The sequence below is a fragment of the Rattus norvegicus genome, chromosome 1 (assembly GCF_021556685.1).
Source record: "Rattus norvegicus strain SHRSP/BbbUtx chromosome 1, alternate assembly SHRSP_T2T, whole genome shotgun sequence".
In the NCBI taxonomy this organism is placed as follows: Eukaryota; Metazoa; Chordata; class Mammalia; order Rodentia; family Muridae; genus Rattus; species Rattus norvegicus.
In genome coordinates this window covers 42,785,195-42,812,775 of record NC_141534.1, presented here as the reverse complement: position 1 = coordinate 42,812,775, position 27,581 = coordinate 42,785,195, and the positions used below count along the sequence as shown (strand labels likewise).

Genomic DNA, 27,581 nt, shown 5'->3' with positions numbered 1-27,581 from the left:
GGGAGACTGAATTTCAGGACATCTAGGAGGCTACACAGTGAGATACATCTCCAAATAAAATACAACCAGTGAGACAGTGTGTGTGTGTGTGTGTGTGTGTGTGTGTGTGTGTGTGTGTGTGTGTATAGTGTACATGTCTGTGTGTCTGTGTGTCTGTGCAGGATGACATTGAGGTCTTCCTCGGTCGTTCATTTATTTATATTCATTTCTTTACTTTCTGTTGGGGGTGGGGGTGTATCCTGCCACAAAGCACATTTGGAGAGCAGAAGACACAGTCTGGGGGGGGAGCTAGTTCTATGCTCCTGCTGTTCTTGGAATCATTTCTTCATGCATGGCAGAAAGCACCTTTGTCTGCTGAGATCTTATGGTCTCTCAGTGAACCCAGCTGGAGACAACCAATTCAGCCATATTAGATGGCTAGCAGATCCCAGGGGGTCCCTCTTCCTCCTATTTCTCCAGTCTTTTTCTGTGGTGGGTGTTGGGAGTCAAACTCAGGCCTTTGTGTTGGCACTAGACATCAGCCTCAAGAAATAAAACTTTTAAAAGATTTATTTATTGGGGTTGGGGATTTAGCTCAGTGGTAGAGCACTTGCCTAGCGAGCACAAGGCCCTGGGTTCGGTCCGGGGGAAAAAAAAAGACCCTGCCTCAAAAGATTTATTTATTTTATTCGAGTACACTGCTACTCTCGTCAGACACACCAGAAGAGGGCATCAGATCCCATTACAGATGGTTGTGAGCCACCATGTGGTTGCTGGGAATTGAACTCAGGACCTCTGGAAGAGCAGGCAGTGCTCTTAGCCATCTCTCCAGCCCCAAGAAACAATATTTACAGAGAAAAAAAGTTAATAAACAGATAAAACTTCTAGTGTGATCTGCCAAGTCACTTTCTTTAGTTATTTAATTAGTTCATAGACAGACGTCACTTAGCCCAGGCTAGCCTCAAATTTACTATATAGCCAAGAATGATACTACTGACCTTCTGCCTTCCAGCCTCTACCTCCCAAGTGCTGGGATTGCAAGCAAATGCCACCATGTGTCAGAAGTAATGTGGCTAGAAAGATGGCAGAGAGGTTCAGTTCCTAGAACCCACATGGTGGCTCACAACCATCTGTGACCCTAGCTGCAGGAGGTCCGACAGCCTCGGGCTCCTGTCACACACACACACACACACACACACACACATACATACATACATACATACATATGCGTGCAGGCAAATCGTTCACATAAAAACCAAAAAAAAAAAAAAAAAAAAAAAGCAAACAACGACAACAAAATAATCTTGGAGGTATATCACTGTGCTGGCTAATTTTTCGATCAACTTGACACAATCTATATTCATTGAGAGAAGGGAACCTCAAATAGGAAAATGCCTCCTTAAGATCCAGCTGTAGGACAATTTTTTTCTTTGACAGGGTTTCTCTGTGTAATACCCCTGACTGTCCCAGACTCACTTGGTAGACCAGGCTGGCTTCAAACTAAGAGATCTGCCTGTCTCTGCCTCCCAAGTGCTGGGATTAAAGGCGTGTGTAGCACCTTGCCCTGCTAGACATTTTCTTAATTACTGATTAATGGGGAGGGCCCAGCTCACTGTGGGTTGGGCCATCCCTCAGCTAGTGGTCCTGGGTTCTGTAAGGAAACAGGTTGAACAAGCCATGAGGAGAAAGCCAATTAGCAGCTACCCTCCATAGTGTCTGTATCAGCTTCTGCCTCCCAACCCCCATTCCTGCCCTGTGTGAGTTCCTGTCCTGACTTCCTTTGGTGATGAACAGTGATGTGGAAGTGTAAGCTGAATAAACCCTTTCCTCCCCAACTTGCTTTTGGTCATGATGTTTCATCAAAGCACTAGAAACACCAACTAAGTCAATCACAGAATAAATATGCATTATAAAATATATAAATATTACAAGGTTAAGTTAGGCTGGGAGTGCAGCTCTGTGATAGAACAATTTCCTAGCATGCTCCAGGCTCTAAATTTGAGTTCCAAACGAAATGAAAAGGTCTGGGAAGTCAGGAGGTTTGTTACTTAGAGAACTGGGGCAGGAAGGACTGCAAGCTTGAGGGCCATCCTGGGCAAAGTGGTCATCTCAAAAATAAAAATAAAGCCAAACATGGTGATCTGTGTCTTTAATCCTAGAGCATTTGAGAGGCAGGAGGTAGACTTCTTAAGCTCCAGGATGACATAATATGCCTCAAATAAATAATCTGTCTCAAATAAATTAAAAAAAAATACAGTGGTAGGAATAGATAGTCAAAGATCAAAAGTTACTAAAGTCATGGGGCTGGAGAGATGGCTCAGCAGTTAAGAGTACTGACTGCTCTTCCAGAGGTCCTGAGTTCAATTCCAGCAACCACATGGTGGCTCACAACCATCTGTTATGGGATCTGATGCCCTCTTCTGATGTGTCAGCTACAGTGTACTCATTTACATAAAATAAATCTTTTTTAAAAAAGCTGTTAAAGTCGCTGAGTGAAAAGTTGTCAGGAGGCATAAAGTTTCAGAGTGTCGAAGTCTGCCACCTAGCATAGCTGTAGCCATTTTGTTTCATGTCTGCCAGTCACTGATGCAGAAAAAGAACTTGCAGGGTCATACTGACCACATGCCCTGTTATGGTCTATATGTTATAAGGTTTGTTAATCTTAAGAAATTCCACAGCCATAAGCTTCACTTAGGACCCATCAAATTAAAGGTCAATATGAACTGACGTCTAAAATGGCTTGGAAGGGCAGACCACCAGGCAGCACTCCCAGCACCTGCATGAGCTCATGGTAGTTTTTTGTGGTTTTAGCCTTTATAAGCTGAATTCTGAACTACAGCCCTGATCCATCAGTCTTGGGGTGTGCGTTCTGACTGAGATAAGTGTTCTTGTGCTTTGTGGGGTGACTCCTGGACCCAACAGTCAACACACAGGTGACAATTTCAAAAGAAGTCCCTTTACAATGGGGACATCCAACAGGTGCCACCACAACCAAGTGACCAGGCCTGACATCCTGTGGGAGTCACCGAAAAGCATGTCTGTTAGATTCCCAGTGCATGGAATCCAGTTGTTGAGAAAATGACCGGCCAAAGGCACAGCATCAAACAACCTGGCCCACCCAGTCAATGCCACAAAAAGCCAAGGTCAAGTAGGAAGGATCGCTTGCAAGAAACTTAACAGGGCTGAAGAGGAGGGAGAAACAACACAGTGGGCTATCGATACTTGTGATTTTCCATTTAAGTTGGTATTTAAAAAAATAAATTTAAATTAAAAAAATGATTGGGTGGGAGCTGGACAGATTGGTCAAGACTGCTCTTCCAGAGGTCCTGAGTTCAATTCCCAGCAACCACAATGGTGGCTCACAACCATCTGTAATGGGATCCAGTGCCCTCTCCTGATGTGTCTGAAGACAGCGACAGTGTAGTCACATATATAAAATAAATAATAAATCTTTTTAAAAAATGATTAATTAGATGTAATGAAGCTGAAGGGGCACAGGGGAGTCACAGTAACTAGGAAAATTAGAGACATAACCAGGCCGCTCCTCCGGCCCTGATTCACATGATTCCCATTCATGGGAAACACTACCACGGAAAGCATATTTGCTGGTAGGGAGTGTTTGTGAGAATGATTTAAGATTAGGTGAGGTTTATTTCTGTAAAATAAGGAAGTGCACGCTTAGAAAGACCAACAAATAACTTTATTTAGGCCTAAATCCTGTCCCTTCTTTCACAAATTATCATCATAGGGAAGGATTGGGTATGTGATTTTTTTTTTTTTTTTGGTTCTTTTTTTCGGAGCTGGGGACCGAACCCAGGGCCTTGCGCTTCCTAGGTAAGCACTCTACCACTGAGCTAAATCAGCCCCGGGTATGTGATATATTTGAATCTGTTTTGCTAGTCTGGGTCCAAATTTCATGTGCTTCCAAAGAAGCACACACAGTATGTACTTCTTTATGTAATAGATTAAAAAGGTCCATTAAAACTGGCAGAAACGGGGCTGGAGAGATGGCTCAGCAGTTAAGAGCACTAACTGCTTTACCAGAGATCCTGAGTTCAATTCCCAGCAACTACATGGTGTCTGTAACGTGATCTGATGTGCGCTTCTGATGTGTCTGAAGATTCTTTAACAAACAAACAAACAAAACAGCAGAAAGTTTGGTTGCAGGCAAGGGTAGGTAGATTAGGCAGTGCCAGCCTGGTGTACACACAACAAGGAGGATACTGAGAAACTCCTATAATGCTATCATCTCTAACAAACTGGAGAGATCCACTCAGTATAAGGGGACAGTAGTTAATACATGCACATTTCAAAACTGCTAACATAAACTTTTTGTGGTGTCCCTACAATTAAATAACAGGGTCACATAATAGCTATGCTAATTACTTTGAATGAATATATAATCTTTTTTTTTTCTGAGTGGAAAGGTTTAATGAGAAAAGTAGGAGAGGGAAGAAGTAAAGGAGGGGCCATGGGCATGTGGAGGGAAGGGGGGATGGGAAGAGAAGGGACCAAGGGGAAGAGAAGAGTAAGAGAGAGGAGTAAGAGAGAAGATATAATCTGTACGTAGGGCCATGATTTTTGACTTCTTAGCCTCCAGAACCATGTGCCATTTCTGTTTACCACTTAAAACATGGAAAAAAAGGAAGGGGACAAAAAAAATGTGGCTTGATGAAAACAGCACTTACACTCCAGAAAATTCACACAATTATTTTTTCTCTATTTAGGATCTAAGGTTAGCCAAGAGTCAGAGGCAGGCAGATCTCTGGGTTCAAGGAGGGAGTTCTAGGATAGCCAGGGCTACACAGAGGAATTCTGGCTTGAAACAAAGAAACAATTACTGCCGCCACCGCCACCGCTACCCCCCCCCAAAATGAAAGATAAAAGAACTTGAACATTTTTTATAAAGCAAAAGGACCATTGCATTAAGCACTGAGGCAAATATTCAAAGAGAAAATAAATTCTGAATGCAGATGGGAATGTCAGTTTGTGTAGCCACAGGGAAGTTGGGCATAACCCAACTTCAGTACTTTTAAGTATGGACCCCGGAACTCTAGTCGGGCCGCAGGCAGACACCTCCACAGCTGTGTTTACTTCTGCGCTGCTCACAATAGCCAGGGCAGAAACCAGCAAAGAAAATGACAGCACCGACCCGTGCAGGGAAATAGCATGACGAAACTGGTTGCTGTCTGCTAACCTAAACAATAACTTAAAAATGATGTCATTGATTTTAAAAGTAGCTGAAGTCGGGAAACCGACTTAAGCTTTCACCTGGTCCTATTAAAAGTCAACACTAGGGGGTGCTCCTGGCTGGACCTCAAGATTTCCTTATGCACATTTCTATAAACTGTCTTTTCTTTGTCTTGTTTGATTTATTCTGAGACAAAGTTTCATATATCCCAGGATGGCCTCCCGTTGGAGATATGAGGATGACCTTGAACTTCTGACTAAGGTTACAGAAATATACTGCTAAGCCAGTTTATGCAATCGGGAGGAGTGAATCCTGAGGTAGGCAAGTCCTAATGTTCAAAAATACTCTAATGCAACCAGAGATCTGACCTCTTATTTATTTCTACATGCACATGCATCGATGTTTTACCTGCATGTATGTCTGTGTCTGGGTGTTGGAGCCTCTGGAATTGGGAGTTATATAGACACTTGTGAGCTGCCGTGTGTGCTGGGAATTGGACCCAAGTCCCCCAGAAGAGCAACTAATGTTGTTAACTGTTGAGACATCTCTCCAGACCCCCAAATAAACCTTTTAATATTGTTTGAGACCAGGCTGCTCTTAAACTCAGAGATCTGCCTGTCTCTGCTTTCTGAGTATTGAGATTAAAGGTGTGCACCATCACCACATGGTGGAAAACAAATTAAACAAACAAACAAAAACCCAACCTATTTTATTTTTACGTGTACGTTCTGCCTGCATATTATGAACATATGTGCACCACTCTCAAGAGGTCAGGAGGAGGAGAGACATTTATGAGCCACAAGGTGGGTATGGGGAACCAAACACAGGCCGCCTTCCTCAAGAACAACTGTTTTTAATCATTGGCTTCACCTCTCCAGCCCCATCCTCTTCCCTTTAAATTCTACACTAGGATGCTTAGAGTTGAGCTAAAAGACACAAAACAAATAAATAGGTACCAGCCAACTAGAAGGATAAAACAGATTCTTTACAGATAAGGATGGCTACAATACTCAGATGACTATATACTTTTTAAAAAATGTTTGGGGTGGGGGTTGGGGATGCTGAAGAGATGGCTCAGTAGTTGAGTACTGGCTGCTCTTGCAGAGGACACAGGTTCAACACCCACATGGCAGCTCACAGCTGTCTAACTATGGTTCTGACACCCTATCACCAATGCACATACAAAATATAAACAAACAAACAAATGCTTGGGTAGTCTTAGCTGCCCTACTAGTCTACAGTATCCTGTAGTAAATTGTAAGTAAATTTCTTGTTACTTATTTAAAGAACAATCTTCCAGATGCAATCCCAGCTTATGAACTGGCATCTTTTCCCATTTGCCCATAGGGTTAGACGCTCACAGTTTTATTGGCCTCTTCTTGACTCAACCCCCAACCCCCATCTGTACGGAACTTACGGGGAAGTTCATTTCCAAAAATTCGGCTTCTACTGCATAGCCAAGCTATCAAACATCTGATGGCCCAGGCCTTGAGCTTAGCCTTCGAAACTACCAAGCCTGGTGGCCAAGGCCGTTTAAATCAGGTTCCAACAGGATACAGAAATGTCCTCGTGCCCTTCTGCGGCGCACACGCGCGACTGCAAAGCCTGCATCGTGCGCTTGAACCCACAATGGATACCTGGATTCTTTTTCTTGGCCACGCGCTAGACACACTGTTCAGCCCACACAGAGAGACACGGTCCACCTCCCTCTATGCTCCAAGGTTGCTTTCCAGACTGGGGAGGGTGTACAAAGACCTTTCCAGTTTTGGATCATTTTCTGGCTCCCTTCCGCCAGCCACCTCTGTTCTTTTTCCAAGCTACGTTCAGGAGGCTGCGCCATGTGTCTGGTAAGAAGTGATATCCATTCTTGGGCTAGCCTGTGTATTGCCCCTGTGTTAAAATCTATTATGCTTCCCACAACTGGAGCGGGGACAGGAGGGGGATGAGGGGGTTGTCCCTGAATCTGTTGCCTGCCTGTGGATTCTGTTCCAACTGAGCTGCCCTGTCTTGCCTCAGTGGGAGAGGATGCGCCTAGTCCAGCAGAGACTTGATGTGCCAGGGGATACCCAGGGGGTCCTCCCCCTTCTCAGAGGAAAAGCGGAAGGAGTGGGCTGTCTGAGGGGGGTACCAAGGAGAGGGGACTGCTTAGATTGGGATGTAAGGTCAATAAATAAATGGAAAAGACTCTATTGCGCTCATCTCCGTGTTAGATTGAGGTGGATTTAGCACACGTAGCAAGCACATGACCTTCATGGAGGCTTGGCCTTGCTCTCCAAGGCTGAGTCGATTTAAGAGTGCAGAGAGCTCTGGGTTGGAAAGCAATGCCCTCTTTGTCCTGGCCTGCTGAAGACTGAAAGGCTGGGAACTACACACCCCTATCTAGAGGGCTCACAGTTCCCAGGCGCTGCCACGCTACGGCCCCCAGGGGGCGCGCTACTCACAGCATAAGTTACTCCACCAGGGCATGGTGGCTGGTGGCCCGGGACAGCGGCCCGCGAGGCCTGGCCAGCCGTTCCCGGCTGCCCCATCGCGGGGCACCAACGGGCCGCGGGGCAGGCGCCAGCCACCCGGTTGGAGAGGGGTACCCTTGGGTACGACTGCATACGTCACAGAGGCCGGGCACTGTCGACCAGGTAACCAAGGCAAGCCCCTCCCCCACGCCCAGAAGGATCTAGGATCACGTGTGGGGACCTCACCCCCTAGATCTAGTTCAGGAATAGATGAAGGCTTTCTAGCAGTCCCCACTCGGTGTACCACCTATATCTGACTACCTAGTTAACCCTCAAAGTAATGGCCACAGGCTCTCAGGACACATCTCTGTGTGGGTTTGGCTTGGGTGTAAGCACTTTAAATTGATAAAAACCCAACTGCAGTGTTGTATGTTCCAGGGCCAAATTCTTTCCTATAGCCATATACAGTCTAAGAGCTTGAAGGCAGAACCTTCAACTGGTTCAGAAGACACAGGAACTTCAAAAATGGGCACATAAGGAGAAGGCCCCTACAGCGACTTGGGGGAACAACTTGGCAGTTTATTACAATATGAAACATTTTTTATCCTGTGAGACTGCAATCATGATTCTTGACTCTCACAAAGAATCTCACACACTCTCATGCGCGTGTGTGTGTGTGTGTGTGTGTGCGCATGCACACACACTTGGTACTTGGGCACTGATTTCAGCTTCATAACTGATCAAAATTGGGGGTAGCCAGTATGGAATTCAGTAGGTGGCTGGGTAAAGAGATTATGGGTTGACAGGATTGGAGAAGTAAGAATGAATAGGTAATTAGGGGTGTTAGGTAGGAATACTATACTGCCTGGTAACTACATTTAAAGTTGACATTTGTTAAAATCCATAAAGTGTACACCACTGGGGCAGACCCTACATGCTCCACGCTCTGACTATTGCTGTGCACTGAGGCTTCTTTCATATTTCCACAACAAAGGCACCATTTTGGGAAAGGATTTTGACAGTAAAGACCTCAACGGATACCTTGAATACCTCAACGGATACCCACGGAAACCTTTGAATCATAGCTAACTTTTCTATGAACCCAAACACATTCTCTCTCTCTCTACATATATATAATATATGTATTATATATATATGTATGTATATACAATATATAAACATATATATGTGTGTATAAATAATATATATTATATATAATATGATGTATATTATATATAAAACTATACTATATAATAAAACTAATATATGGTTATATAATTATAAGTGTGTGGTACTTCGGGATAACTGAAGGCTGGCTTGGTGGGCCTTGAGTCAGGTGTGAATGGAGAAGCATAAAGTTTGTCTTTTTGACTCTACGTACTTTCAAAGCACTAACACCCACTACTCCCCATTAGGTTCTTGTAGTATATGAAACCTGTAAGTGCCACAAGACAAGTGTTGGGACACATCACCTTCCCCATCTGGACAGTAAAATTACTGTACGTGTGAAAAATGGGGTTTATTCATGCTTGCAGTAATATTGAAACCAAACAAAAGAACACAGACACCTTATCCCACTGGTAGGGACTTCAAAGACCACCTGGCCATCATTTTGAAACAAGGGGACAACTGGCTAGGACAAGAAGTATTTACAGTGCTAAATCAGAATGTGTTTGTAAGCTGAGAAACCAGAAGAAAACAACAAATTACAGCGAGGAAGTGGGGGAAGGGGGAGGCTCTACAACCTGTAAGGGACAAACGTCACTGTGCCCAGGTTCCTGAGAAGGTTCCATCATCGCCCCGTCACATTCTGGCTACATTACCTAAATATTGAACCAAAGGGGACATAAGGACAGCATAAAGTAAAAGCAACCAAAAATATCCTAGACCAGGGCTGCGAAATGCCATCCTTCACGCAAGATGCAGCCACTAAAATCACAAGTCACAGCTGCTGTGGGTACCTGCACTAGATTTGCAAAAGAACAGCTAGGCGAGCAGGGCCAAGTGGTGGCGAGGATGAAGGGCCGACTTGGGAGGGGGAGGTGTGTGTGTGTGTGTGTGTGTGTGTCTGTCTGTCTGTCTGTCTGTCTGTCTGTCTGTCTCTCCCTGCTAAACTGTTAGGCAGTTAGGGAGACGGGGAGTCATTGCCTCAGTATGTATCTACTGATGACCCCACCAGACATCAGTGGAGACTTCCAATCCAGTGCTCATATAACTTAAGTGGTTAAGCTGAACTGTCCCAAAACCAAGTCATGGACCTGGAAAAGGCACTGGTAGAGATAAGAGAAGGAGGGATTGGTAGAGACCAGATGGGAGGGACATAAGAAAGGGGAGGGGTAGGGGTAGGGATGGGGGTGAGGTTTCACAAAAGCATCACATCCATGGAGGAAGTTGCCCAAGAACAAAGTCTTTCCTTGGGGCTAGTGAGATGCCTCAGTGAGTAAATTGGGTCACCAATCCTGTTGACCTGAATTTTATCCTGGGGACCCACCGGGTAGAAGGAGAGAACCAGTTCACACAAGCTGTCCTCTGACTTCCATTAAAGTACAGTGGCATACACATGTGTTCATACACACATAAACGTCATTTTAAATTGCTAGGTGTGGTGGTGCTTGCCTTTAATCCCAGAATTTGGGAGGCAGAGGCAGGTGGGATCTCTGAGAGTTCTAGGCCAGCCTCATCTACCTACTGAGTTCCTGTCCCTCTCTCTATCCCTCTCCCCCAACCCTTCTTTCCCCAATCCCCACCTCTCCCACCCCCACCACACACCCTGAGGCTCCTGAGTGCAGGATTTATGGGTGGGCAAGATGGAAAGTAAAGTTTTCCCTTCTCCCAAAAGAGAAAGAAGCCAGGCAGTGTTGGCTCAAACCTTTAATCATAGCACTAGGCAGAGGCAGGGGGATCTCTCGAGTTCAAGGCCAGCCTGGTCTACAGGGTGAGCTCCAGGACATCCAGGGCTACACAGAAACAGAGTCCTAGACAGCCATGCTATCCCATTCCACACCCCTGCCACTATATTGTTCCACTGAGCTGGATCCACAGTCTTCAGATTGGCTTCTTTACATTTTGATTAAATGCTATTTATTAATACACAGCCAGCTAATTAGTAAGCTGGTTAGCTATACTCATTAAAAACTCAAATGGCTTTGTATTGTTTTTCAAAAACAAATGTGCTTTTTGATTTGTGTTGGCTTTGTTTTTGTTTTTTAAGCAGGGTGATCTTGAGGTTGATATGAACTAGTTACATAGCTGAAGATGGTCTTGGATTTCTAATACCCCGGCCTCCACTTCTTAAGTGTCGGAGCTACAGGCATGACATACACAGCATGCCCAAGGACTTAGCTCATTTTTCTGAATTCTAAAAGCCATCTACTGGTAATCTATAGAACAAGGATTCCTGTTAGACAATGGGCAGAGATGATCACTATTAATATTTATGGGCTTTTTTTGATAAATTGTCCATGGTCTGCTAAACTGTGACACAATGGTTACACATGTGTTTATGTGTGTTCATTGATCCTATCTTTTGTGGTCACACTGTGGGGCTTACAGGGTCATTACAGAGTTTGAGCAGAAGAGAGCAGTGTCGCCCAGCCGGACTAATAAGGTGCAAGACCAGATCCCACAAGGGCGGTCTGGAGCACTTGCAAACTCAGCAAAGTTGAAAGTGCCTTTAAATAAGAAAAAACAAAAGCAAATTGATTTCCCACATAAACCTTTCCGGAGCATTAAGGAAAGCCTACGTAGCGAGCTGGATCTCTTCTTGCCCTTTCTCTGTAGCATTAAGGAAAGCCTACGTAGCGAGCTGGATCTCTTCTTACCCTTTCTCTGGAGCATGCAAAAGCTGCAGGTTCCACACCCATTTGACCCACGTGAGTCTGCTGTGGCCTCATTTTGTGTTTTTCCTCCGTTCTTTATTACCCATCCCCTGACTTTAGCTTTCACTGGCCTACCTGTACTTGGAACATTCAAATTATTTACATTCCCCAAGTCCCAGCTGGCAGCAGAGATTCCCATCCACCCATGGGCTGCCAGAACCTCTCCGACAAGACGCATTCACAGACAACTCTTAGTAAATGAACAGAGGCTTGATTTTGGCAGGGATGCATGTGTCCAATTCCTCATATAGTTGAGATTAGCCTTGAACTACTGATTCTCTTGCCATGCATCCCAGCTTGAGAAGCTGTTGAATGCTTTAAAACAAAATAAAAAGAGGAAAAAAGTCCAAAGATGGGGCCGGGGGTGTTTAAGGAAAGACCTAAACCACCATGTTTCTAAAGGGAGGGAAGGTGCCATAGGCCTTTAATCCCAGTACCCAGAAGCAGAAGGATCTATGACAATTTAAGGCCAGCCTGGACTACATAGCCCTTTCCAGATCAGCCAGGCTATACAGTGATAATCCTGTCCATGTTTCTCTCACACACAGAGACACACACAGACACACCCACAGACATAGACACACCCACACACATGCAGTCACACGGGCGCACACACAGACACACACAGAGACACACACACACAGAGACACACACACACAGAGACACACACACACAGACACACACACACACGATAGCTCAGTGGTAGAGCCCCTATGGGCAGGGGCTGGGGTTCCCACCATGATGGACTGTATGCCCTTAACTGTGAGCTTTAAAAAAAATAAAATCTTGGGGGCTGGAGAGATGGCTCAGCAGTTATGAATACTGACTGCTCTTTCAGAGGTCCTGAGTTCAAATCCCAGCAACCACATGGTGGCTCACAACCACCTGTAATGGGATCCGGTGTCCTCGTCTGGTGTGTCTGAAGACAGTGACTGTACTCACATACATGAAATAAAGAAATTGATTATATTTTAATAATAATAATAAAAATACTTTGAAAAGAAGAATGTCTTGTCTTTAAATATGTGTATGAGGGGTTTGGAGAGGGTATGTAGACATAAGAGGAAGAGCCTGAAGAAGCCAGAAGACCACACCGGATCCCCTGAATCTGGGGATGTGTGGATGGATGGATGAGCGCCACCACACATGTGTAGCAGTCCCAGAACAGCTCTGTGCAGTGGGCTCTTTCTTAAGCACAGATTATAGCTGAACTGTGAAACCCACTCTCTCCTGTTACTTTTGGCACATTAGAACCTTTTGCTACGTGTGGAGTTTAGTAGTGCAAGGGGTTGAGTGCACAGCTTCTAGCTCCTGCAGAATCATCTTAGATTTGTCCAGCTAGACAGAAAGTGGAAAAAGCTTAAAGGTCACTGGAAGTAACAGGGACTCGGGGGTACATTTCCTTGACCCCTTAAAAGTCAATAACATACAGAAGTAGTTGTAGAAGAGGTCTTTCTCTCACTGTGTACAGTAACTCCTCCATATAACTAGCTCTCTCAGCAACCCACCACCTGAAGACAACTGCTGTCCACGCAGCAAACCTTGAGTGCTTGGAGGACCAACAATTCTGTCATACTGGGGCTCTGCTGGGAACGACAACACAGACCCACCAGGATCCAGAAGAGGCCCAAGTCCATAGCAATGGGCATCTCTGTACCACCCCTGCTAGCAACCCATCTCCTCCCATCCCAAGGGTGGGATGGATAATCAACCAGACTTAGAGCAAAAGAACATTGCAAGAAAAGCTTCATCCAAACTGAGCTTGTACCAGAAACCTCGTTTCTCCATCACCATTCTTAAAGGACAATACGACAGTTTAACAACTATTTACAGGGTATTGGGGAGTGCAAGGACTCTAGGGGCATTTAAAGTGCCAAGTGGCAAAGGCTGATTGAATAAAATCACTTTTTGTCTAATGCACACATTTTAAGAGGGTCTTGGAATGAATTCCCCACAGATTTCAAGAGACAACCACACTTAATGAGACTGAGCTCGCACATGCACACACACACACACACACACAAATTTGGAAGCTTAAAAGAAAAAAATTAAAACGTCCTCCTTTAATTCACAAAAACATTAATACTTTAATTTAAAATTAGCTGTTGAGTTTAGGTGACATCTCTTAAAAAAAAAACAACGAAAAAGGTGCAATATCACAGAAACTATATAATATTCAACATTCAGGTTCAGAATAGCCAGTGCTCTGTCACCAGCACAGCTTACAGTGTGCGACATCTGGAACTGTTTAACTTTCCCCCACGATCTCCTGGGATGGTTCCAGGAATTCTCTGCATTCTGAACCCACCCCTTAGATCAAGACACGCCCAACTCAACTCTCCAGAGCTCATCAGCCAGGAAACCACCACACAGAAAGCTGTTTAACCCAGCTTAACACAGACATGTAAAACCCAGCTCAGGACTATCCAGGTGACATCACTACTGTGACGCTCTTTGGCCACCATGATGCCAGGGCACCCCATAGCATCATGTATGCCTTCAGAAAGAGATCCATTATGAGGTACTTTGAAGCTAGGCCTGGGCAACTTCCTTTTGTGACCAGAGGAAGCTCGCTAATCAGGGTCTTCCCAATTGTTAGGAATAAACAGCAGAGGCCATAAATCACCAAAAATACAGAATCAACGCAGCAGAGGCCAGTGAAGCACCCCAACTCTTTGGACTACTGTTCTGTCACAGGCCAGAGCCAACACATAATAGCAGCTATGTGTGGGCTACTGCTCCCCCACCAATATTTTGTATAGAAAAGCTCATTATAAGCTGTCTACAATATGAACAAATGTTTCTGTGGTTTAGTTTTTTTCTTTTAATTAAAAAATTTAAATCTCATTGCCCCCTCCCTTTAAGGGCATCACTAGCTTTTCCCCTCTCTCCCCCATTAAAAAAAAAAAAAAGATACACTTTGTAGCCTAGGCTAGCCTCAAGCCAGAGTTAATCCTTCTGTTTCCCACATGCTGGATTTATAGGAGCGAGTCCCCACATTTGCATCCCCATTTACTTTGGAGATAAAAAGAACAATGTTTTTTCCTTAATTTACCAAGTAGAGATACTATCAGTTAACCTTAAAAAAATGTGTGTGTGAACAAATGAAAATAGCAAAGACACCTTTAAAAAAAACATTTTTTTTTTCCGGAGCTGGGGACCGAACCCAGGGCCTTGCGCTTCCTAGGCAAGCGCTCTACCACTGAGCTAAATCCTCAACCCCAAAACCATTTATTTTTAATTATGTAATATGTGGATGTCAGTGTGTAGGCATGCATACACATGCACACGCACACTCAGGCATGCACTTACTAATAAGATGCTGGTAGTAGCTCTGGGCTAGTACAGATGGGAGAGTGCCCCTGTCTGGCGTGCATGGAAGCCCCGGCTGCTGTCCCCAGCACTGCACAAACTGGGTATGGTAGCAGTGGCCTGTAAGCCCAGCACTGGGAAGGAGACTTGGTAGAACCAGAAATGGGAGGCATGGAAAGGGAGATTCTTGGCGACATAGGGAGTTTGGAGCAGCTTACGCTAGGTGAGACCCTATCTTTCGCTTTCCCCGCACCACTGCTCATCAAGGAAGGGGACCCTCCCTCACGATCATGTCACAAACAACTATTTTCTAGTTTCTATGCCTAGTTAACGCTAATGGGAGCCTAGACTGGTGGGGCCAGTTACTGTGGGCAATCCATGAACTCCTAATTCAGCTCTTACTGACTGTTCTTCATGTGAGCTGGAAGAGAGGCGAAAACATCTTTAAGGTTTCTCCTACTTTTAGAAATAAAAACACAATTCTAAGTAGTGGCTATACACACTCCATCAACTACAGTTGCTATATACACTTCATCAACTTGCCCATGTTTAAGAAGCAAAAGCACAGGTTGGGGATTTAGCTCAGTGGTAGAGTGCTTGCCTAGCAAGCACAAGGCCCTGGGTTCGAGTCCCCAGCTCCGGGGGGGGGGGAGAAGAAGCTAAAGCACGGGCTGCAGAGATGGCTCAGTGGTGAAGAGCACGGACTGCTCTTCCAGAGGTCCTGAGTTCAATTCCCAGCCATCACTCACAAACATCTGTAATGGACTCCAACTCCCTCCTCTGATGTGTCTGAAGATCGCAACAGTGTACTCATAAACATAAAATAAATATTTAAAAAATTTTAAAAAAAAAGAAGCAAAAGCACTAGGCTCCTCAAATGCTACAGAAATGATCTCATCCCTCTTATTTAAACAATCAGTTCAGAAGGCTTCACTGCTTTTTAAAATTCTGAACAATTGCTTTGTTTGTTTGAGTCAGAGTTTCTTGGTGTAGCCTTGGCTACATAGTTATAGAACTAGTTGTATACATCAAGCTGGCCTCAAACTCAGAGATCTGTCTGCCTTGGCCTCCTTAGTGCTCATGTCACATTACCCAGCTCTGACCAACATCTTAGACTACTGAGAATACATCTTCCTTAACCAGTTAAGGACTTACCGAACCCTAGCAACACAACTAAGACACTAAGATTCTCTTTGAAGAAGTCCGCTTGCTCTGTACTTTTTGGAGACGAGATCTCATGAATCCCAGCTAGGCTTTGAGCTCCTGATCCTCCTTCCCAGTGGTCAGATTGCAGGTCCATGATTCCACACCTAGCTCAAACTCAGGGCTTGAGGCAAGCCAGCAAGCATTTTACCAACGGAGCTCTATCTCCAACCCCTTGCCATTAAAGATTTGTGCTCTCTCTTTCTTTCCTTCTTCCCTCCTTCTTTTGAGACCGAGTTTTTCCATGTCACACCAGCTTCCCTGAAACTCTCTATCATAGACCAGACTGGTCCTGAACCCAGAGTGCAGCCAGCCTCTGCCCCGAGTGCTGGAACCAAATCCATGCACTACTCCTGGCCTCTTGTGCAGTTTCTGATTAATAGCAAAAAGTATAAAACCATGCAACACTGTCCTGTGGCTCCACTGGGATTACCTGCTGGAACCTCCTCCCTTTCCACAGGAACCTGAGCTTGTGACAAACTAATAAAATATGGAATTACAACACCTTACACACACACACACACACACACACACACACACACACACACACAGAGCCAGAAGAAAGGGAGATCTTGGAGGACCCATTCCAAGCATTGTTTATTCATTCATGTGGACACCGTGACTTGGGGGCTGGAGAGAGGGTGCAGCAGTTGAGAATAGACAACTCTTCCTGAGGCCAGAGATTCAGTTCCCAATATCCAAGCCCCTGTAATAGAGGCTCTAGGGGACTCCAAAGTCTCTGGCTTTGGAGGGCACTTGTACTGACATGCGTATATACACACTTGGACTGATTGACACGTACATATACGTGTTGTTACAAACAAATCTTTAAACAAAATACCTAATGACTTGAGTAAGAATGTCATTTTTTTAACATTTTAAATTTCTAGGTTTCATAAATTTCCACTCTGGCAGTGAAGTCACAGACAGGATAGAATATGAAGGCTCCCTCAGTGTAAACAAACTAAACTATAGGAAGTAAGAGATATTTTTAGCTCTGCTCAACTTTTGAAGGCATTTAAAATTCCACAGGGAGACTCGGCTTTCGGGGAGCAGATACAGAAAAAAGTACGGAAGCCCTGGAAAGTCTATGCCCCACTTTGAGACAACAGATTTGGCAGCATTAATCTCAAATATTTAAATCTGTGCCATTTTTATAAATGTAAGTTAGCAAGTGGAGTTTAATTTTCTGAGGGAGCAAAAGGGAAAGCAAACATAAACACACAGTTTCCTAAACGGCCCAGCCTCGGGAAAACTAGCCAAGACTATCAAGTACCAAGTTAGTGGATTTGCAAATGCATTCTAAAAGCCTGGCGTGGGCAACCCACTTTCTAGAAGTAGGCATTACATTACAATTCACACAAGTAGATTCCTAGAAAACAAGCATAGGAAAAAACTTTTTTTTTTTTACTAACACTTAAATGGCAGTTCTTGCTGTAGATTTAGTAATTACGGCTTTCCTAATACCAACCATGTATGCCAGAATTAAACTAAAATATTAGTCTGATACACGACTTCACTCAACGTTCTTATTAACGAGCTCTAGGAAGCGCCAAACACTTGCAATTTCTCAGACGTAGGAACTTTTAAAATTAGACTAGGGCAGGTTACCCACGGCGAGTGTGACACCGATTCAACTTAGCTAGCTGCTGTGACGCCTCAACGGCACAGTCCCAGTCCCCACTTTTCCAAGAGGAAAGGATATGACTCCTAACCAGATGCTGTGTCCGGTGAGCGCTTCCAGGAAGATTTTGGCTAAAAACGTGGGGTTCACTGGTTCCTGAGAGACTATGGAATGAATGCTCTTCTGGTGAAAGTGCAGGGAGAGATCATTAAAAGCCAATAAAATTCCAGCCACGCGGCTCACCTCTTGAGACTCTTCTTCCAGAGTCACATGAGCAGGAAGAAAAAGTCACCAAGGGAGAGCCAAGTCTTACCTGTGATGGTAATGGTCCCCAGCATATTTAACAACAGTCTTCGGGTCCCTACAGCAGGAAGTCTCCTTCTCCTCTGTCTCCTCCCGGCTAACCCAGTGAGGTATCGAAGTGATCAGAAGGAACGCAGTCCTAACTATCCTCAGAGCATCAAAGAGCCTCTCCTGCCCTAGAGGTGCAGCACTGGGCGCTGGTGAAGCGCTTCTCCAGCTAATTATAGGAGAGTCCCGCCCACGCCCCAGGACCCACCCACAGCTAGCCAGCCCACACCTCTGTCCGGACTTGGCTGCACCACCGGGGGGCAGTCACGTGCCCTATTTTACAAGGCTGGTCTCTGTGCCTGGTCTGTAGCGACCCAGGAGGAAGTCTTTAAGTCTCTGGGGTGAGGCAGACCGCGAGCATCAATATTTGATCCAAGCGGTGATTTCATTCCTGGCACTGACTCCTGCATTGCAAACTTTTAAAACTATGTAAAGGCATTAACTGCACAGATATTAAATTTTTCGATTTTTTTAACGCCGGGTTCTGTGTCCTTCAGTTGACTTAAAGGTGGATGAGGTGCAAAACAGGCATTTCCTTTTTAAAGCCCATGGTATTCTATATGTTAACAACCGTTTCCTACACGCTGGCCAGCGTAAAGACCCACAACTCTCTGCGGTCCGGTTTCCCAGGCCTTTTGCAAAGGGTTGTCACAAAGCGAACTGTCTTCAGCATTTAGCCAAGACAACTTTTTAAAAAGCAGAACTATCTGGCACTTGGGTCTGCTAGAAATGAGTTGAACATTTGGTCGAAACTTCACCAACATAATCCTGCCTCTAACGTACAAGTACGTAATAAAACAGCTGTATTAAAAATTCAGGCAGCCCAGTACTTCTTTTCCGTTAATCTTGAGGTTGTTTCTCTACAAATACACAAATAATAAATGAGCGTTAGGCACCAGCCCGTTGGAGCAGAAAAACTTCTCCCCACCCCAAAATAAAAGGTTTTATTGTTGCTCTTTTCCTCGTATCTAAAGGCCTTGTTCATGACTACTTAGAGAATTGGAGCGGGGAGATCGGTACGGAAAAGAGTGGGCAAAGACAAGGGGACATAAAAATGGGGAGTGGGGGGGGGTTGGGGATTTAGCTCAGTGGTAGAGCGCTTGCCTAGGAAGCGCAAGGCTCTGGGTTCGGTCCCCAGCTCCGAAAAAAAAAAAGAACCAAAAAAAAAAAAAAAATGGGGAGTGGGGAATCAAAGATTTTGGTCAGATATTGACTATGGTTGCTGGATCTTGCCACCAGAGGGCGCAACGCACCACATTCTGGCCCAGAAAGAAAGAAGGGCCAACTCCTCCCGGGGAATCAATGTTCCACAGACCAGCTTTACACAGATTCCAGCCAACACCCAACCTGGCTGTGAGTCTAGGTAAGCCAGGCAATGGGTCTTATCCTGATTGGTTAAGATCTGGGAGCAGACATTTGCCCTCTGCATTCCCAGTAGGTGGGATTTCAGACAGCCTTCTCTTCCCACCATCTATTACCACTGTGTAGATCATGGATAAGAAGCCCCGAGATGCAGCGTCAACAGTCCGCGTTAAACTAGACAGGTCCCCAGAGTGTCCCAGGATCCCTGAAGCCCCAGGGAACTAAGAATACAGACTCACTTCCCAGCACTCAGTTGTAGAAAGCTGTCACTCTGCTCCTCTGTGAATTCGGGTTAACATTAACTGCATCACTAACACTTCGAAGTCAGAGCCATGGATGCTGTGCTAGGGGCTGACTCTCCCAGCACACAGTTCTAGGATCACTATCTCACGGAGCGATGAAGGCCAGGGAGTATGTATCACGGCTGCCAGCGAGTTCCTCTGGGGCTGGCCTTAAAATGGAAAACCATCAATCAGGACAAACGCAGAAGGGAAGGTCAGACACAAGGGTCACTGCAAATGCAGACGACTTTCCTTTGCCACCTCTCCCTGTTAAATGAGAAGTTTTGGAGCCAGGCATCACCACCCAAAGCAAAAATGACCAGATGATATATGCCCATCACTTGGTGGAAGATGGGTGTGTGTGTGGGGGGGTGTTTGTTTTCTTAAATCTGCATGATTTAATGAACAAGCATTTGCCAAGGTAATGTTTCAGTTTTGTTGTGCTGAAACCCACTGGGGGCCAATCAGATACTATGGCCTTAGGACTCTCAGTTGTGAGTGGCAACCACACTAGGGGTGGGGGATAGAGCTAGCCTATGAAAAGAATGGGGAATCCCCACTGTTGAACAGAGAAGCAACGTCCTGGGGCAGTGTCTGGAAAGCATGACTCAGGGAATCATGGTGGGTTCCTTATACCCACTGTTACTTACAGTTCATGTTCCGAGGCCCAGGACAGCAAAGGAGAGGCAGAGAAGCTAACCAGAAATGATAGTACAGACATCACACACGAGGAAGAATTTCCAGGGACATCTTAAGAACTTTGTAATAACACAGTCTCAGAAAGGAAAGGGGGCAGCCAGGGATGGTGTACACATGTAATTCTATCACTGAGGACAGAAGCAGATCAATAGTTCAAGGTTAGCCTCAGCTACATAATGACTTTGAGGCCAGCCTGGGTTACATGAAACCCTGTCTCAAAAATAAAAAATAAAGTTAATGGACAAGTGATCTGAGTACAGTAGATATTTGGCTAAAGAAGACATACAGAGATGGAACAATAGCACACACCTGTAATAGCAGCACTAAGGTGGTAGAAAGATCAGGAGTTCAAGGTTATCCTCCGGGCAGCTAAGCTATCTGACCATGTTTCAAATGAGCAAACAAAGAAAGAAACAGACAAAAGATAAAAATGCGGGGGCTAGTGAGATCATAGTTGAGCCATTAAAGGAGGGCGCTACACATTCAAAAAATAAATAAATAGGGCTGGAGTGATGGCTCAGTGGTTAAGAGCACTGACTGCTCTTCCAGAGGTCCTGAGTTCAATTCCCAGCAACCACATGGTGGTTCACAACCATCTGTAATGGGATCTGAGTGTATTCATATACATGAAATAAATAAATACATATTTAAAAAAAATAAATAAATAGATCTTAAAGGGGGGGCTGGGGAGATGGCTCAGTGGTTAAGAACACTAACTGTTCTTCCAGGGGTCCTGAGTTCAATTCCCAGCAACCATATGGTGTCTCACAACCATCTGTAATGAGATCTGATGCCTCTTCTCTTCTGGTGTGTCTAAAGATAGCAACAGCACACATACATACATACATACATACATACATACATACATACATACAATAATCTTAAAAGAGGGTGCTGCTCTTGCAGCGGACCCACGATGGGGGTTGGGTTTCCAGTACCCTTCCTAGGTGGCTCATAACAACCGTAATTCCAACTCCAAGGGATCTGGTGCCCTCTTCTGGACTTGGGAGAAACCCCACACTCACATATGCACATATCCACTAATATACACATCATTTGAAAAGAGTCGGTTGAGATGGCTCAGGGGTTGGAAGGACCAAGGTCCAATTCCAGAACCTAGATAGTGGCTCACGACCATCTGTAACTCCAGACTCATCTTCAAGCCTTCTCTGGCAAGGCAGCCACAGACATACATTAAGGCAAACACACACCAAAAATGAAAATAAAGAAAATCTCAAAAGGTTTTATCGTTTGTTTGGTTTGTTCTGTTTTGTTGAGACAGGGCTTCTTTGTGTAGCCCTGGCTGTCTTGGAACTTGCTCTGTAGACCAGTCTGGCCTCCAACTCAGAGACCTGACTGCCTCTGCCTCCTAAGTGCTTGAATGAAAGCAAGGCTGAGCAAAAGAAAAGTGGTTTTTGTTTGTTTGTTTGAATTAAAAAAAAAAAAACCTGAGATAAATGTCAGTAACTTGATGAAAAGATCAACACCATTTTCCATTATAAATATGCAAGCCACTTCACACCCACCAGGATGCTAATCACCAAATGACAGCAATAACACGGAGAAGCTGCTGCTAATGTGGAGAGTGTCTGAGACTTTCCCCACAGCCTGACACAGCTGCTGGATGCCGGCAACAGATACATATCCAAGAGCAATGGGAACACACAGTCAGAGGATAACCTGTACAGGACCACTCGGAGTGTCATTAGGTGCCGTTCTATCTCTAAAAACAACTCTTAGGGTTGGGGATTTAGCTCAGTGGTAGAGCGATTGCCTAGCAAGCGCAAGGCCCTGGGTTCCGTCCCTAGCTCTGGAAAAAAAAAAAAAAGACAACTTTAGTGTGCCTACCAACTGACAGGCTTAAACAAGATTAGTGGTTCTGTATAAGGAAATAGTGGTGATTAAAACGGGGTTTGTGGGGGCTGGAGGGGTAGCTCAGAGTTTAAGGGCTGTCTAACAAGACTAAATCTCAACCCCAACCCACAAAAAACTAAGATAATAAAATTTTGTCACCATGGGGGGAAAAATGACACACAGTCATAACACAGCTAAAGAAAACCAGAGTGAGGGGAGGCAGATCATGGATGGACATGGACATACCCCCCATAAGCCTGTGACTTGCTGAGAAATCTCATCCTGGGGGGGGGGGGGGGTCAGTTCCTGCTAGTATTGACTGTGAACTTTGTGGTCTAGGGCACACTGTTGTTCCGGAGCAGCAAAAGGTTCCCAAGATGCTTTGGGATATTGCCCAGTGGCCGAGCATCTTTGGACTCTGTTTATGCAGCATGGTCTTGCACTGGACGATGCACACTGCAAAGGCCTATTGACAATTGCAAATGAATGCACACTGACCTTTCTTGATTTCTTGTTTGTCTGTTCTGAGATAGTGTCTTATATATCCCAGGCTGACCTTGAATTCCTTATTTTCCCATCTCTAGCTCCTAAGTGCTGGAATTAACATGCAAGCACAACTCTATCTGGCTGTTGGTGTGTTTTTGTTTGGTTGGTTTTGAGACAGGGTCTTACTATGTACAGCTCAGGTTAGCCTCACATCTCAACTTTCCTGTCTTGGCTTCTACAATGCTGGGATAACAGATATGTGAGTCCCCGTGCCTGGATCTCAACAGTAAATTTCAAATCACTCCTAGATTATTCGTAACACCCAATAGAATGCAAATAATTCCAGGGTAACAGTAGCCATCCTGTATAACTTAGCAATAAAGCAGGGAAAATGTCTACATGTTCAGAGTATCCTAGCCTAGCGTGCACACACATGTGAACGACACACACACACACACACACACACACACACACACACACAGAGATTGTTTGATCCAAGGCTAGTTGATCCTATGGTTGGCTGATTAGATCTGCAGCTCCAGAGGATGCACTATGTATACCTAATATTAGACTGGGTCTCTCTGTGTAGCCCTGGCTGTCCTGGAACTTGCTCTGTAGACCAGGCTGACCTAGAACTCAGGGATTAGCCTGTCTCTGCATCTTGAGTGCAAGGATTAAAGGCTATACTGAATATCTGAAAGATACCGGCGAGTTATCAGCAGGATAGCTGGTTCTACTGGGCTCTGGGCATTCAGGTCTCTGCCCTATGTGGCAAGAGCACACTAGCTAACTGAATTTCATGGTCCAGATGCATTGGATATGTTAACACAGATATGGTTATTTAAGTTTTAAATATCCAAATAAACAATCTAGAGAGCATGAAATTTTAAAACACTTAAAAGGCATGGAGGAGGGGTTGGGGATTTAGCTCAGTGGTAGAGCGCTTGCCTAGGAAGCGCAAGGCCCTGGGTTCGGTCCCCAGCTCCGAAAAAAAGAACCAAAAAAAAAAAAAAAAAGGCATGGAGGAAAATGAAAAGTCAAAGCCCAATTTGAAGGAGGGCTAGAGGATGGACCAGCAGTTGAGTGCCTGCTGCTCCTTCAGAGGACCTGAACTTTGTTGCCAGCTCCTACATCAGACAGCCAACAAAACACCTGTAGCTCACACAGATCCACTTGTCCCTGCCTCCTGAGTACTTAAAGGTGTAAACCAACCCCCACACCTACTTATTCAGAGCAAAACTGGAAAATAAATGGTATATCTTTTGATGGAGACCCAAATGCTGTGTGTCTTTAGAAATTATGTTTGGTGTGCTATTGTGTGTTCTGTATGGGTTTGTGTATGTACGTGCACCTACCCGTGCATGAGCACATCTATGCGTGTTCACGTGGAGAACAGAGGTGAATGTCTGCTGTCTTTACTGTTCTCCACCTTAATTCTAAGACAGAGCCTCTCAAGGACCTAGGAGCCTGTCACTTCAGTCGGACTGTCTGGCTAGCAAAATCTCTGGACCTGTCTGCCTCTATCCTTCGCATGCTGGGGTTGTAGACAAGAGTCACAATTCCCAGCTTTTATGTCGGGGCTGGAGACCCCAGTTGTGCTTCTCGTGAGTGCATGCATAGCAAGCACTTGACTCGCAGAGCCCCTATCCATTTCCCTCAAGTCTTAGTCAAGAGGAGTGGGGAGGAGGGACAATTGGAAGCTACAGACTCAGAAGAAATAATGGTGATTCCATACATGACACTCACCCATTCTCCATGACACCAGGGTCAATGCCACCACAGCCCCTCCATGCCCCTCCCACGACTACAACTGGCTAAGCCTCTGACACTGTAAGCGAGCCCCCAGTTACATGTTTTCTTTTTTTATAAGAGTTGCAGTGGTCATACTGTCTCTGCACAGCAACAGAGCAGTGACTGAGACAAGTGGAAAATGAACTTCCCCCAGGTGAGCTGCCTGGATTTCTAGCTGACAGCTTATCAAGTGGAAATGGATCCTGGAAATTCTTTTCTGTGAGCTTCAGGAGGCTGCTGTCTCCCGGAAGCACACGAGGGATTAGGTCTGGAGAACGACAGGTTAGACAGCAGTGTATCCATCATGCTGACCCTGACGGAATCCCAGTGTGTCTGAACACACTGGGCGGAAATTAACTCAGCCAGGGAACACTTGGAACCAAGATTTGACAATCACGATGAAACGATACACTTCTTTAAAAGTTCACTCGCTGAGTATCTCAGTCGGCTCGGGCAACAACAGAAAGCATCAGAACCCTGGCATAGAGCTCCCAGACAATGAGGGTTCATTTCTCTCCACTGAAGGCCAGATGTCTGGAGTTAACATTGTATCATTGTAAGGACCTGGTGAGGGCCTTCCTTCAGGACGCTGGAGACTCTTGACTGATTTGGAGAATATTTTGTTTAACCCACTTGGTAGAGACCTGACTGCTGTAAATTGCCTTCTGACACCACACACACACACACACACACACACACACACACACACACACACACACACACACACACACACAGAGAGAGAGAGAGAGAGAGAGAGAGACTGAATATAATAACAATAACATTTTTTTAATTGCCATATGTGGGGCTGGAGAGATGGCTCAGCAATTAGGAACACTGGCTGCTTTTGCAGAGGACCTGGGTTCAGTTCTCAGCACCCACATGGTACACAGACATGTGGGCAAAATACCCATATACCTGAAATAATATATATATATATATATATATATACATATATATATAAATTTAAGAGGCACGGTCTCTCACTGTCCTAGAACACACCAAGAAGGGTAGACTGGCTGGCCACCAAGCCCCAGGGACCCTTATAACCTTGGCCTCCCCAGCATCAGGATTATAAACATGTTCCATACCACACTTGGCTCTTTAAATATAGGTTCTGGGGGATTGTACTGAAGTTTACAAGCATGCTTACCAACTGAGCTATCTCCCCAGTCCTTTTGTTTGTTTAGTTTTTGAATAGTGTCTTAGTTAGGGTTTTTTTCTGCTGAGAACAGACACCATGACTTAGGCAACTCTTAGATAACCTTTAATTGGGGCTGGCCTTCAGGTTCAAAGGTTCAGTTCATTAACATCAAGGTGTGAGCACAGCAGAGTCCAGGCTGGCATGGTACAGACAGAGTTGAGAGTTCTACATCTTCATCTGGAAGCCAGTAGGAGAAGACTGACTTCCAGGCAGCCAGCCAAGAATATTAAAGTCCACACCCACAGTGACACACCCACTCCAACAAGGCCACCCCTCCTAATAGTGCTACTTCATGGGCCAAGCATATTCAAACGACCACAAATAGGGTCTTGTGTATCCCAGGTTAGCCTTGAACTCAGTATATAGCAGATCAGGACCTTGACCCAATTTACCTCAAAGTGCTAGGGGTTGCAGACACAAAGCCCCATGCCTGGCTTTATTTTTACATTTTAAAAGAGAGTGAGAAATAAACTTAGAAATGAGAACCAGTAATGGTGAGATCCAGTTAGTTTTGGCAGGCTTCCACAAAGCACATTCCTCTTGGAAATATACATAGGTCCTGGCAGGTTTTTTTTTAATGCGAGGCAGCTTTTTTTCTCAGGAGATATTAGGGAAGATGAAAGAGGGAGATGATTGATGTTTGCAAATACTTAGAGGACTGCCCTCGGGAAGGGAGGTGAGTTTGCTATGCAGAGCATGGAAGCCAGCCCTGGAGACAGGCAGATTTTTCAGGCCTCCTTTTATGGAAAAAAACTCCCCAGAAGCAGCAGCTACAGCAGGCAGGGACCAGCACACCAGCCCTGTAACTCTCTTCTACTGAGTTTTCTTGGTCCCAAATTTGACTTTCCAATCTAGCACCCACAGGGATGGTGTGCTAGGCTAACTGCCCTCCTGCCACCTGGCACCTCGTGGGACAGAGCTGCTCCTTCCTCCCCACCCTTCGTTTTTAGAGACAAGGTCTCTCTCACCTTGTAAGTTGGCCCTGAATGGGTTAATGTGGCTGTGGGTGACCTTGATCTTCTGACCCCCTTTTCTTTATCTCCTGTGCCACTGCACCCCAATTTAATGTAGATCTAGGGAGAGGGCCCATGCACTAGGTAAACACCACAACTGAGTCACAGACCTAGGCTCTGAAGAGAAAAGGCCTTTACATAGCCAATTGAGCCCAGTATGGTAGCCCTGCCTAGAGAATCCAAGACGAGCCTGGGCTAGAGAACAAGTCCAAGGTTAGCATGGGCATCTCTGGGAGTCTTTAAAAATAAAATAAAGTAAAATATAAAATAAAAAGAGCTAAACAAAGAGTTGAAACAAGAGGTCACTTAAGGTGGGCTCTAACCCAAACCATCTGGCATCCTCATGAGAAGAAATTTGGACAATTAAAGACATCCAGGAATGTAGGAAGGGCAGTGTAGGGATAGCAAGAAAGCGATCATCTACAAGCCAAGGAGAGGCCTCAGGAGTCATTGAAACCACTCAGACTATGAGAATGATAAATGTCATGTGGTCTAGAGTTTTGTTCTAGCTGCCCCAGCAGACTCACTTGTACAGTGAGGTGATGACCACATGCTTGGCGCTTTTCTAAACATGACACACACCCATGTTAAGATACATTAAAGCTGGAAGGCAAGATAGCAGCCAAAAGACACACACACACACACACACACACAGAGAGAGAGAGAGAGAGAGAGAAAGAGAGAGAGAGAGAGAGAGGTGTAATTTTAATCCCAGCAGTCACATGAATAACAAATAATGTACCCTATACAGACATTAGACGAGCAATAGCGATCTGGGAAAACTCAAAAGTATAAGCACGAAGGGGGGAAATGTCTGTTTGTTTATGAGACCTGGGTGACTTGAAACTCACTGTGTACATACACCAAGCTGGCCTCAACTGAAAAACAATTTTAAATTGTCATGTA

The 27,581-nt window shown here is 45.0% G+C and overlaps 1 protein-coding gene across 4 annotated transcripts in view; it reads right to left on the bottom strand.

The window, feature by feature from the left end:
- The window catches only part of Akap12 (A-kinase anchoring protein 12), an 89,714-nt gene that overhangs the window by 8,010 nt on the left and 54,123 nt on the right, over positions 1-27,581 (bottom strand). The window contains 1 exon segment of one of the 4 annotated variants that reach the window (NM_001033653.1): positions 17,951-18,142. In NM_001033653.1, coding sequence (NP_001028825.1) covers positions 17,951-17,975 — 25 coding nt within the window. In that variant the 5' untranslated portion in view covers positions 17,976-18,142. 4 annotated transcript variants of the gene reach the window in all.